Source organism: Solea senegalensis, linkage group LG6 (genome assembly GCF_019176455.1).
Source record: "Solea senegalensis isolate Sse05_10M linkage group LG6, IFAPA_SoseM_1, whole genome shotgun sequence".
Taxonomy (NCBI): Eukaryota; Metazoa; Chordata; class Actinopteri; order Pleuronectiformes; family Soleidae; genus Solea; species Solea senegalensis.
In genome coordinates, this window is record NC_058026.1 from 8,616,983 (window position 1) to 8,629,881 (window position 12,899).

Sequence of the window (12,899 nt, forward strand, 5' to 3'; positions counted from 1 at the left end):
AGTTACCACTGTTGCACACACATACTGTGACACACAACTTCTCCTCCAGCTTGTGACTGCTCATACAGAAGCATTCTGTCAAAAATAGCTATAGTTATGACCTATTATAATTGAAGGAATTATTCTTCATTGTTTTTATTTTTTTATGTTTAAAAATTTATCATGAAACTGTACCTATTTTGTCACATATAGAGTGCCTTGGTGACCTAGGTATATTTTCACTCATCACCGAACAGCAGATACTTTTTTCTTCACTGCCTTTCTTCAGTCTAAAGGTCCAGATTGTAAGAGGGAGTGACATCTAATGGTGACACTGCAGATTGCAGTGAACACAGAACTCCTCAGCTCAAGGGAACAACAGTGGCCTTCACATACCAGAAAAGATTGTTGTTCTTTTTCATCTACATAGTAAGCTTCTGTTTTAAAGCACTAAACACATGCACTGGCTGTTGTTGTCCATTCAGACTGCTGTAGAATCCTGTCAGCTTTAAATGTCATCCTGCCTAGAGCAAGGCCCTTGACTATAAAGTACATTTAAATGGCTTATTCTATGCTAAAAAATACCATATGATCTTTATTTAAAAAAAAATAAAAATTCTATTAGAGTAGTAAATATCCTCCCCAACAACATACAACTGACAAAAATTGCCAACATTGGAGGTTTGATGTGTGTGATTTTACAGATATGGAGGGGTATCAGCATGATGGCTATACTGTGTAAATGTGCAACAGAGGGTCAACAAATACAATTGAAGCATTAACAGTACTATTTTTATTTGGTGCTTTGTCCACACAAAACAACGCACTGTCGCAAAGTGTTTCATCTACTGATAAAAGTGAGAATAAAGTGCATATCTTTCTTTTTTTTTTATCTGTACATGTTTGACATACGTTTGAACACCGTTTTCCATGGCTTAGGATTTCATTTCTTAGTCTTTCTCTTGTAGAATAAACTGCGATCAATGACGTAAAAGAAAATAGTTCCATTTATAAAATGTGAAAAGTTACAGAACTAAGGCTGGAAGACAGAAGTTTGAAATCTGAGAATAAATCATGTTATGCAGAGGAAATGTGCATGTTAAAGTAGAGTATGTGAATCATGCATCCTTCAAAGTAAATATATGCAAATATATATGTATATATACATATACATATATATATATACATGCAAGATCATTTTGACTTAGCATATTAACAGTAGCATATCATATTTACAAAAAAACAAGTATCTTGACTATAGCTCATACAGAGGTCATATTTAATAAAACAAAAAAATCCACAAAACCTCTCGAGAGAAGCTTATTTGAGAGAAATACCTGTTCACTATGTTTAACAGTTGAAGTGTGCGTGTCATACATACTGATGTTACAAAGGAAACTGTACAATCCCTGAAACCAGAGCAAGTTACACATTTGTAACAGCTGTAAAACGGATACTTCTCCTTTCCTGGATGTACAGTTTAAATTGTGTCCTCCATCTTTTCATTTTACACCAGTTCAATACTTTGGTTGGATGCACACAGACAAAGAGAGGAAACAAATTGAAGGTCCGGGCCATTACCATCGATTAAACTCCCGACTCTCTGCTGATGTATAAAGGCAGGGTGGGCTGTAGTCTGTCAAGACCGATTTGATTCTCTGTGTCCAGAACACAGAGCATCTCCACTGTCTGCTCTTTCACAAACGTCTCCTTGAAACCCAAGTGAATGTCATCTCGCATCGTTACATCTCTGTCACTTCTTATGTTCAGGCTCCCTGCCTCCTGCTTTACATCCTCCTCAACCTCATCATCCCCGCAGCACAAAGCTACCTCGTTCTCATAACAGAAAGCACTGGGAGAGTGAGGGCCCAGCAGGTGACGAGCTGCCCTCGGGGAAAATGGTGTTGGAGACCTGGAGTAACTCGAGCTGGACGATGAAGAGCGTCGGCATCGGCCCATCATTTGGCTCAGTTCCCTGGCACTGCAGTGAGGTGTAGATGGCACTTCATAGGTCTTATGGAAGCGGGAATAGTCCACATGGTAGCGGTCACCCTTCTCAAAGACCACAGGCTCAAAGCGGTGGCCCCACAGAATCTCCTTGGCTAAGTAGGAGGTGCGGGCCTGAGTGGTCATAGCTGTGGCCTCCACCATGCCTTCAAGGATGACCACAATCTCAAAATCCTGTTTCGGGAGATTGGTGCTGCTCAGATCATACAGAGGACTGTTCTTGTTGATCTCGTGGACCACCACCAGCGGCGACACCAAAAACAGTCGATCCGTCCCGTCATCATAGCCAACGTCAATGTCTGTTTGCTCCAAAGGAAGGTACTCACCCTCAACCGTCACGTGCGGCTTAATAAGCTGAGCGCGCACATGTGCTTCTACGATGTGGCTCTTGCGCATGTTTCCCAGACGCCACATGAGGCACAGTTTACCATCTCGCAGTGCAATGACAGCATGGTGTGAGAACAGCAAGGTCTGTGCCCGCTTCTTGGGCCGCACCATCTTTGCCATGATGGTGCCAATCATGAAGGCGTCTATAATGCAGCCAACAATGGACTGCACCACCACAGTCACCACAGCAATTGGACACTCTTCAGTGACACACCTGAAACCATATCCAATGGTGGTCTGGGTCTCTATGGAGAAAAGGAACGCTCCAATGAATCCCTGGATATGGAGAATGCATGGCCGCCACTCGTCTTTTCCTTCCTCCACAGTATTGTGGGGATCCTCATTCTTCACAGGGATGCGGAGGGCAAAGTCTCCGTGTGCAAGCGCCACTCCCCAGAAGATCAGGCCAAAGAGCAACCAAGACAGAAGGAAGGTGGTGGTGAAGATGAGTAGCAAATAGCGCCAGCGTATGTCCACACAGGTGGTAAAAATATCAGCCAAGTATCGCCGTGGTTTATCCTCCATATTGTTGAACATTACATTGCACTGGCCATTCTTCTTCACAAAGCGGCTGCGCAGGCGACTAGTGCTTAAATCAAGGCCGAGATGGCATGAAGGTGAAGCACGGCAGCTGTTGTGGACAATAGGCTCATTTGTTACCCTGAGAGACAAAGCCCCTCTTCTTTCATCACTTCCTGGACATGCTCCTTCTCCTCCTCCTCCTCCTCCTCCTCCTTCTCCTTCCTCACCTTGCATACAGACCCCCGACAGTGTTTGCTGAGTCAGAGGACTGTGGCCGTTATGGAGGCCCAAGGTGGAGATCTTAAGGGCATCATCATCTGTGGAAACAATGCTGTATCTGGAACAAAAACAACAAGAAGAAGAAAACGTAGGTGTAGGAGAACCACGCTGGATCAATGGATTTTTATGTTCAAACACAGATGATTCTTAATCGTCTGGTGGACACGATTCGAAAAAGAATAGAAGACTGAACGTAATACAAACAACTACACAAACAAGCGATGAGACACAGGTGGAGAGCACAAGAAATGATCAGTCAAACATCTTTTTAATTTTGTTTTTACAAAATATTCAATGAGTCCACTCATTTCATTTTTGCATCCTAGTATCTCACCTGTTGACTCGCACCGCTCCCATGGCACCAGTGATCATCAGGCTATGTCTGCGAGGGCAGTAGTGCAGGTTGGGGCGGGCAGTTCCAACCATTAAAGTTCTGTTGCTGGACAGAGGGGAGGTATGAGCTCAGGTCTGTTTGGCATTTGTTAACACCGCCGTCTTTTAAAGGGATATTTGCCTGTGGACAAAGAGGAGACGATGCTCAATCAAATGCTTACCCACAAGTATGCTTGTTTGTATATATAAAAAAGTTTGTAAATAAAAAAATTAAAAAAGCACCAAAGCCAAAGCACCACATTGTGGAGTGGAAGTTTTCTTTTCAAATGAAGAAGAATGGCATCCTCTCTGTGAAGAACACCATAGTTACATGATGTCCTTGGTAGAGGGAAGTGCAAGGGGAAAAGTCTGTAACTGTAGTTTGACTGAACTAAACACAATAATCTGGCCACAGTTCACCTGATAGACGTCACTTCCCACCACAGAGCAATTTCCAGACAAATCCTACTTGGTCTACATGGGTAATCATCCTATGACCTCTCTGCCATTAACCAGTCTGTTGTCAATCAAAATGTTGCCCCCCATACTCTTTCCAAACCACTACACATTGTCTCTGACTGTCAGTCTCAGGAAACAACCACAGCTAGCTCCTTCTACTGCTCAGTCCAAGGTATGCTTTTATTGGGTTCTTTGTGATCATAATTACTGTTTGTGTTAAAGTTTTCAACAATAATAATAATATACAGTAAATACTACTTTTTCCCTGTGTGTTAAGATTAACTGAGACCGTTCTCATCAGCAGTGTCTTTGTTCAGAGTTCGGATGCATGCACCAAGATCAATCTGGTCATTTCCTAGCTGCCTGTTTCATAAGGCCAAAAAGTATCATCATCAATAGCAATGGGGGTAGTGACAAGGCAACGTCAACACTCCAACCCAACCATACCTAGCTACAAGTTCAAGCCACAACAAACTCCTCTTTCCTCTCTTGTCTTAAATTCCTGTTTTCCCTGGGATCCATTAAAGACCATCTTTATTGCTATTGCTTTGCATGGGATACAGTTTTCTAACTGTAACTCACTATTCTTCGAAAAGTGCACTTTCTACCCCCTGCCTTTTGTCCTATGTCAGCTGGGATTGGCAAAGTGAGCAGGCAAACTAGCATCTGGAAAGTGTGCTGTGTTGTGTAACCCCCTTACACCCTCTTTCATGGAGTTCTTACGACCCCCATTCAAAAACCTTCTCTCTCTCTCTGTTGTGCAGACAACACCAGACTAGCAGCTGACGACAGCACTCTGGCACCCAAACACAAACCAGATCGATCAGTTTTTGAGAACAGACCTTTAGATTTAGAGTTCATAAAATGGATGAAAGTCATAAAACCCGCTTCATCTGACCTCTTGGTAATTTTGTGTTGTGTCAAAAAAAGTCTATTTTTTGAAAATTGTATTTAAATAAAGTCGCTCATTAAAATAAAAATACACACCACAGCCCGTTCTCTTTGCCCTCATGCTGACCCGCCCTCCCCTCTGGCTCATTGATGTATTTTTCGTGTGCCAGCAGAGCGAGGTTTTGGTATTTGATTGATTGGAAGGGTGACCCTCTGTTGACCCTATAACAGTATTCCCCTTCTGTTTTATGACAGCAAAACTCGTCTACTCTTCCATGACTCTGCTGATTCCCCTCCAGGGTGTGTCTTTTCTGTTCCTAGTTTCTCGCCTTTCTTCCAGTTTCCTGTCTCTATGTCTGTGTGTGTCCTTAATGGTGGTTTCAACTCCTGCTAGTTCACCTGCTCACCTGCTCACCTGCATCTCATTATGCTATTCAAATACAAAGCTGCAGCGGTGTTACCCAGCACTTGCCTTGAACTCAAGTACCAATAGAACAACTTTAACTATGTGAGAAAGAAAAAAAGAGGCATATATCTAAACTGAGGTATCACCAAAGTGGTGGAGCAACCATAGAGCCACTCCGCTGGCATAGATTAAAATCACAGGAATCAAAAATTTGCCCTAATGCACAGAGCAGACCAGACAGTTGTGTGTAATGAAAGCTTATTGATCTGATTCTTGCTCGTGGTTAGCCTCAGGTGGCTTCAGGCTAACCAGTGGTGGAAAACCAAACAGCAATTGGAAGAGACAAAGGTCTAAAAAAGAGATGAATCAGTGGTAATTTACTGTTAGAGGAACAATTGATCTGCGGTTTGGCCTGATGACAAGGTTGGAGGGTAATCTCGCTCAGCTTATTATGTCAGCAAGTCAGCAACCAGAAGATTCAAAAAGCACCAGGTTGCATAATCAACACATGACCGCGCGCACACACACACACATGTTGATGTTTTATAATATGGGAATCTCTTTGTCTGATGTAAATTTACTGACAGGACAGGTCTGCATTCATAAAGGTTCATAATGGATTTTCTTTGGAAAAATTCACTGCAGTTTAAAAGGTTTTGTTCGAGGTCACTGTGACGTCGACTGCGCACACGGAAACACACAAACACACACAGAAGGGATTGTGTGTGTTTGTGTGTGTGATGCTTCCAGACTTTCTTTGTTACACCGAGGACAGATGTTACGATCCGGCTGCTGCTGATTGGCTGCATGAAGGGTGATTTTCGACTGGATAATCCCAAAAGGTCAGATGATTACGTCAGCTCAACACAGCTGGAGGAGAGCACTAGCTACAGCAAATCAACAACCTTTTCTTACTGAGCTCTTAAAGACGCCAGCCAATAATATAACAGTTCAGACAGGTCAGTGTTGTCAGTTCCAGAGTCATCGTGTGTGGGATCAGTTGTTGTCAATTCACAGTGAAGGCATGACTGACAGACTATAATGTTCTGGTTGAGTTGTGATGGCTTGTCCAGAACACTACACTTGATGAGTGAAGTTCAAAAGTGATTTACGTGTCTTTGAATCTGACATAGTTGTTGGCGATTATTTCAGAAACAGAAAAGTTATTTACTGGAACTTTCACCGACAACCGTATGGTTTACAGCATATGCTGCAGAAAAAGAGAAAATATCCAGTGAACGGCAGCTCTGTGGGCAAAATGATGCCAGAGGTCAGAGGGGCATGACCAGACTTGTTGAAAATGTTCGAAAGGTGACATTAATTCAAAAAATACCCGTTATGACAAAGTTGTACTGTGTACTTGATAAAGTGGCCTGTGTGAGTGTTTCTCTTTGCTCTCAAATTACACATTTATGTAAAAAGGTTAAAGAACAAACGGAACAAATACATTTATTGTAAGCTAAAAAAGGTTAACAACAAAAACAAAAACATCATACCAAATCAACTTAAGCTAACTGTTGAATAAATAGGAATACAAGAAGACAAAACCATCCCAACACAGCCTCCGCTGCCAACTGAGTTGTGGGATCCATCTCCATGGCAACTGAGCAAATCCTATTTTATCTTAAAGCTCTGGGAAAAGTGAGTGGTGACTGTGAGTTGTTGGGATGTTTGTTTAAGTTTAACCATAAACTAAAGAATTACAACCAGCGTAATTAAAACAAATATATACTTTTTGTAAGTGAATGTGTTTTACTTTTCCAAGCTCATCATTAGTTTTCTCCCCAGTGAAAAGTTGACCTTAACACATACAGCGTTGTTTACATTGTGAAAAACACAGTGTGCCAGTATGTTGACACCAAAGACACAGCTCTTGTGCTTTAGTGAAGCTCCAAATGACTGACAAAAAAGGCTTCTGACAAAAATGAATAAATAACTGAATGCTCAATACTGCAATCACATAACATTTGTATTAACGCAGCCAACAGTTGTCATTGTGAACCTGGCTGATGTCTTTTTTTATCAACAGAGCCCTGAGGGAGAATCACAGTAATTAATGGTTGATCATAGTTACTGTATTTGCCGTCTCCATAGGAACATCTATCTTCACTCCCAAGGGACTATGCACATACTCTGTGTGTGTGTGTGTGTGTGTGTGTGTGTGTGTGTGTGTCTGTGTGTATTATTTTCCCTTTTCCCTTTCATTTTAGAAAGCACTCTAACTAAGGTACAAAGTGTGATAAAATACACCTGCGCACAAATTAAAAAAAACTTTTACCCCCAGAAAAATGATTATTGTATCTGACGTTTCTCTGATTCAAGTACGTCAGAGGAACCAAATTGACGTATATTACAGCATAATCCCATGGAAAGAGAAAATGATAGAGGAAGACCACGTCAAACACTAGATTACCATGTCTCTTAATCTCCACCGATCCAAACAACAGTATGAAAGGTGGATGCTGGTTGTTGTTGTGTGACCTGCTTTAAGACCTTTTGTGTAATCTGGGATCTGATGATATGAGAAGGGACGGGGGGAGGGGGTAAGAAAGAAGAAAAGAGGGGGTAAAAAAGAAAGAAAGAAAGAAAGAAAGAAAGAAAGAAAGAAAGAAACCCGATAAAGTGAGGGCTTTACAGGTGTGAGATCTAATAAAAAATACAGATTAAGATGAAGAGATTATGACGTCAGGGGAAGTTTAATGTGTAATGCCATTTGCAGAAATGTGGAGGATTTACTTAAACACGCACACACACGCACGCACTCACAATATATGAAAGAAAATAGTTTGTTCTTCTTCTTTTTCTGCCTTGGATTAAAAGCCACCGGAAAAACGAACTCATGGTCATTCTATGCTTTAAGCGTTGCCATTGTCCTCCAACTTTTTATATATTTCTAAATCTCTGAACGAGATGCTGTCCTAAAATTAACTATAAAAATGAGCGCTCATGTCCCCGATGACAACACTGGGGCCACAATATGTCCTTGTCTCCTCAGAAAAGAAAATGGGGCCTGAATGAAAGAAAAACATCTGACAGACCAAACGTATCAGAAATAATTAACTATTAATAAATAATACAATCATAGTTTTAAAACCTATAAACTTACTTCCATACTTGATGATGGAAATAAGTAACAATAAACAGAACTATTTGTTTGTTGTTTTTTATTAAGTCTTGTTATATTTAATTTAGGCTCAACACTGTGAAGCAACATTAAGTGCATCATTATAACTTTTAATCCTTCTTGTTATGAAAATACCTTCGCCGTCGTAAATTGTTTTGTATTATCAGTGTTTTGGATACTTTAAGCAGCTAATGCTGCTCATTCCTTACTCCTGCTTCAGTAACTGTAATTTATGAGTTATCATTACTGATATTTTATATGAATAAAAAACGCCCACAGTGCCACAAAGTTTGCATTTTCATACAAGAACGTGATACCAATCCAGTCGAAAGAAGTCCTAAAACTATCCCATAAATCTGGGTCACAAATCGGCCTTTCAGCCAGTAAACATGTTCTAATGTGTTAAACCAGTTCAGAGTGATGTAGCAGTTTTTATCTTTGCACATGCATCACTGCAGGAACAGGTCACACAAATGCTGATCAATGGTTTTGACAGTGCGACCAGAAGTTATGACGGGGCATGTTTGCAAACTAAGTAGCAGCCGTGACGTATGTTCATGTCAATGAGGCCACAGGAGCTGTCCAGTGCTGAAAATCAATCCAAAGCCTGCAGGAATAATCGACAGCAGGGAACACAGGAGAGAGAGAGAGAGAGAGAGAGAGAGAGAGAGAGAGAGAGAGAGAGAGCACCACACAATACACTAACCTTGATGTTAGCTTTTAAAATATTTTTTCTCTATCTGTTTACACTTCACACATGTTTCACAGTTGACTTGCTCAGCTGCACGAGCCATCTGTCACAGAACTGCTTGTATTTTCTGAGTAGTTTGCTTCATTTTTACACAGAACTGACAGAAAGAGGCAGTTTCTAACTATACAGTTTTTAAGATTTGACTCAATTATACATCTGACTCAAAAAAAACAACAACTTTTGTGTAACTTTTTCTTGATAATCTTCCCATAAAGAGCCGACAGACTGATATAAATACTCACCGTGGTATTACTGCAAAGTGAATCACAATCCTCCATAAAAGCCGTTTCAGGAGGTTTACAGGTGGCACCGTCCTCTCCTCCTCGAATCTTCCTCGTTTCCCCTTTTAATAGTCGAACATCTTTGTCATGACTTTGTGTTGCACAAACTTGCACATGTCTCCAGTCTGGTCTTTGTCCTGTTGCTCCATAGTCGCTGAACAGATTCGCTGCTCCTGCCTGGTGGCTGTTCATCTGCCCCAATCCCTGCCAGCGTGCATGTGCATGTGTGGGAGAGAGAGAGAGAGAGAGAGAGAGTGCTAGAGCGAGAGAGAACTCTGATTAAGTCCTATTTATGTACGCTATTGTGGATACTTGCACTGATATCCTGCAGAGACTTAAACCTGTCTCTGAGGCATTTTACTGTTAGTCTAATAGTACAATATGTATTCTATATTGTAGATACTCCTCAAATAGTGTGTGTCAGCAGTGATGTGAAGTGACTTAAGGATAATTAAGTTGTTTTTTTATATATATATATATATATATATATATATATATATATATATATATATATATATATATACAAATATATATATACATACATATATATAAATGTGTGCATAATATACTTTGATATTATCCAGGGCAGACTAAATAATCTAAACACTTGTCAGTGCAACATGATACAATTCAGCAGCATCACCAAGTACATGGTCGAAAATAACCCAAAAAGACTAATGGAATATTATTATCTTAATGAAGGAGAACTTTGTGTTAAACTACCATAGTTTAAGCAACATGCTAATAAACTGGTAATTCAGTGTAAATCCCGCAGACCAGTGTTAATTTCCAGATGTTTGCAATTTAGTCAAACTCCAGTCAGGAATTTGGTGACTTTAGACTTGACATTTAGTTTTGTTATATTGTGTATATAGTTTTGTTTTGATGACTCCCTTCACTCCTGTCCCTTGTCCTTCAGATGTAGTTACACAGCAGAGTCCTGTCCAGATGAGCTGGCTCTTCTGTGTTTATGCAGTGGATGTTTGGTTTCCCCAATGTAGAGGTCAGGAAAACCCTTATTACATCGCACTGCATAGACTTGCACGTGTACAGGGAAGTGGTCTTAAATATCCTCCTTGGAGTTTCTTGGAGACTCCAGAAATATATGCAATAACAACATTTTACATGCACTGCTGTTGTCTTCCTTGTCTTTTTGTCTTCTTGTTATAGGGATAAGGCTTTGTTTAGTGTAAATGAATGGAAGTCAATGCAGTGTTCCAAGAAGAATAGCTGTCCGAACCTCTGTGAGTCGATGTGTGTTACTTGTGCACCAAAATAAACTCTCCCACTTTAGTTTCTGATAATAATTTGTCCCAGAAATGTAGCCAAAAGCATTTTTGGACAGACTAAACGCCTATGTTTCCTATAAGCAAAAGCATTTATAAGTTAAACCACTTGCTGTTTCATCATGGCAGCCATGTCCAAACGGTTTCTTATTTCAGACCTCTTTGAGATGTCACTGCCAATTAGACACAACTCTTTTAGTTTCCATGGAAACCAATTCTCCCCATTTTTTCTGTTCTTTATCTTGCATAAAAATAAACAGGCTTGCGCGCGCTCGCACACACACACACACACCCTCATGTACCATGGTTTATTTTTAATACTCCTTTCTTTTTAGTTCCATGAGACAAGATGTGGGTGTTGCAGTGTGTAGGTGGGAAGTTGGGGAGCAGTCATATAAGAGAGAACCGTGTGGGCACAAGCCAGAGGTTAAGGGTTAACTGAGTGGGTGTACAGAGAGAATGAGTGGGTTGAGAGTAAATCATGCTTGAAGGAACACAGTGTCCTTCATGTTACCAGTCTGAATGAAACAAAAGTTGTTACTTCTGTGTGAAACAGTTTGATGACTGTGAATGTACACAAAGTTTTAGCACTTGCACTTGCCCCAAGGATGTATGATAAAAAAAAAATTGTAATGCAGTAAAAAACCTGTTTCAGCATATTCTTCTTCAGCCACGGTGTGACTGTCAACGACTCTAATTAGAGAGTGTCAAGTCCTCAGCAGGACACTGAGCTGAAAAAGGTGAAGGAAACACCGTCCTCACTGACGCTGATCTAGGTGGCGGTGAGATATTAATGTACTTTCTTTGGCATACTTTTCAGGAGGAAAGTCTGTATTTCTGTCTCAGTCACTAGCAAGGCTGACTGAGGAGGTCAGTGAGAAAAAAAGAAAACACCACCAAAAGCCACCAACACCACCGTTAACAACTCTGCCCCTCAGTCCATTTTAAATTTGATAAGCAGATGACGGGTGCTATTTTCTGTAGTGCCGACCGTCTCTGGATCTCTGGGGCCCTTGCCTGCCTGATGACTCCGCCTCCAGTACCACGAGAGACAATTTACTCAGAAGCAGGCAGCTGCCTCGTTTCTCACTTTGAGAGCTGATCCAGGTCATCATGTTTTTAGAAAAGCAGGCCGAGGGAGGCAGGAGGAGGGTGAGGAGGCGGGGGGGCAACCACTCCCAGTGGATGAATACATTTACTCTAAATAAAGACTGTGTACAGTGTTCTTTACAACACCAACACGTCATGTGTGCTATATTGTTTCTCATATTTTGTTTTCAGCTGACTCAAGAATCTCTTACTTGAACCTACTTTTCTCTCCCCCTTCTGGCAGGGAGAGTAATTACACAAACACTATCATGGATCCATCTTCTACCGCTTTATCCTCTACATGGGATCGTGGGGGACGCTGGTGCCAATCCCAGCTGACATAGGGTGAAAGGCGGGATACAACCTGGATAGGTCACCAGTCCATCACAGGGACACATAGAGACAAACAACCATCCACTCTCACACTCACACCTACAGTCAATTTAGAGTGTCCAATTTACCTAATCCCCAAATCTGCATGTTTCTGGGAAATTAACATAACAAAAGGAACCTTTTCAGTGTCTCTATGTTGTCAGTTGTCAAACACAGTGACCTGCCGGTTCTCACACTCTCAGGAAGATACATCACTATTTTTTGCCACCTCCACCCACTCCAAACCACACCAAAAGTGTCTTCTGATTTGAAAAAAACCCAAACAAAAACAATATGGCAATGGTTAAACTGCAGTATACTGTGAAAAACAGAAAGATTTATTTGTCAGCTTCACTGGTACTTCACAAATTAGACTGACAACATTGGGACTGATGCTGTTTTGATACAACCTGCATTCAATTTTCCTCTCTGTGTGACTAACTTTTACAGCCTCTATTCTGTTATTCCTCATTCCTCACTTTGACAGCGATATAACAACACTGACATTCTCATATGCAATATTTAAAATGTGGCAATAAATAATAATACTACTAATACACAGCTACAGTGCTTTACATTAAAAAAAGGTACCGATAGTGATCAATACTTGATTGTTATGATTGTTTATATTAAGTTAAAGTCTATTCTTCATCTTTCTTCTAATCACGTAGATAAACTCGGGTTGTTTGAATCT

At 40.8% G+C, this 12,899-nt stretch overlaps 1 protein-coding gene across 1 annotated transcript; it reads right to left on the bottom strand.

Annotated features, from left to right (window-relative positions):
• Nucleotides 1–749: 749 nt before the first annotated feature.
• On the bottom strand, nucleotides 750–9,697 carry LOC122771710 (ATP-sensitive inward rectifier potassium channel 12-like). The gene is made up of 3 exons (XM_044029421.1): nucleotides 9,420–9,697; nucleotides 3,509–3,688; nucleotides 750–3,232 (listed from the first exon to the last, which is right to left on the bottom strand). The coding sequence occupies exons 2-3, from the start codon at nucleotides 3,598–3,600 to the stop codon at nucleotides 1,567–1,569; spliced, it is 1,758 nt and encodes a 585-aa protein (XP_043885356.1). The 5' UTR covers nucleotides 3,601–3,688; nucleotides 9,420–9,697; the 3' UTR covers nucleotides 750–1,566.
• Nucleotides 9,698–12,899: the final 3,202 nt, after the last annotated feature.

Excerpts from the sequence above, each read along its gene's own strand:
- LOC122771710 (XM_044029421.1), bottom strand. The coding sequence starts at position 3,600 with ATGGTTGGAACTGCCCGCCCCAACCTGCACTACTGCCCTCGCAGACAT. Across the intron at positions 3,233-3,508 it reads GGAGCGGTGCGAGTCAACAG|ATACAGCATTGTTTCCACAG; the intron begins GTGAGATACTAG and ends TTTTTGTTCCAG.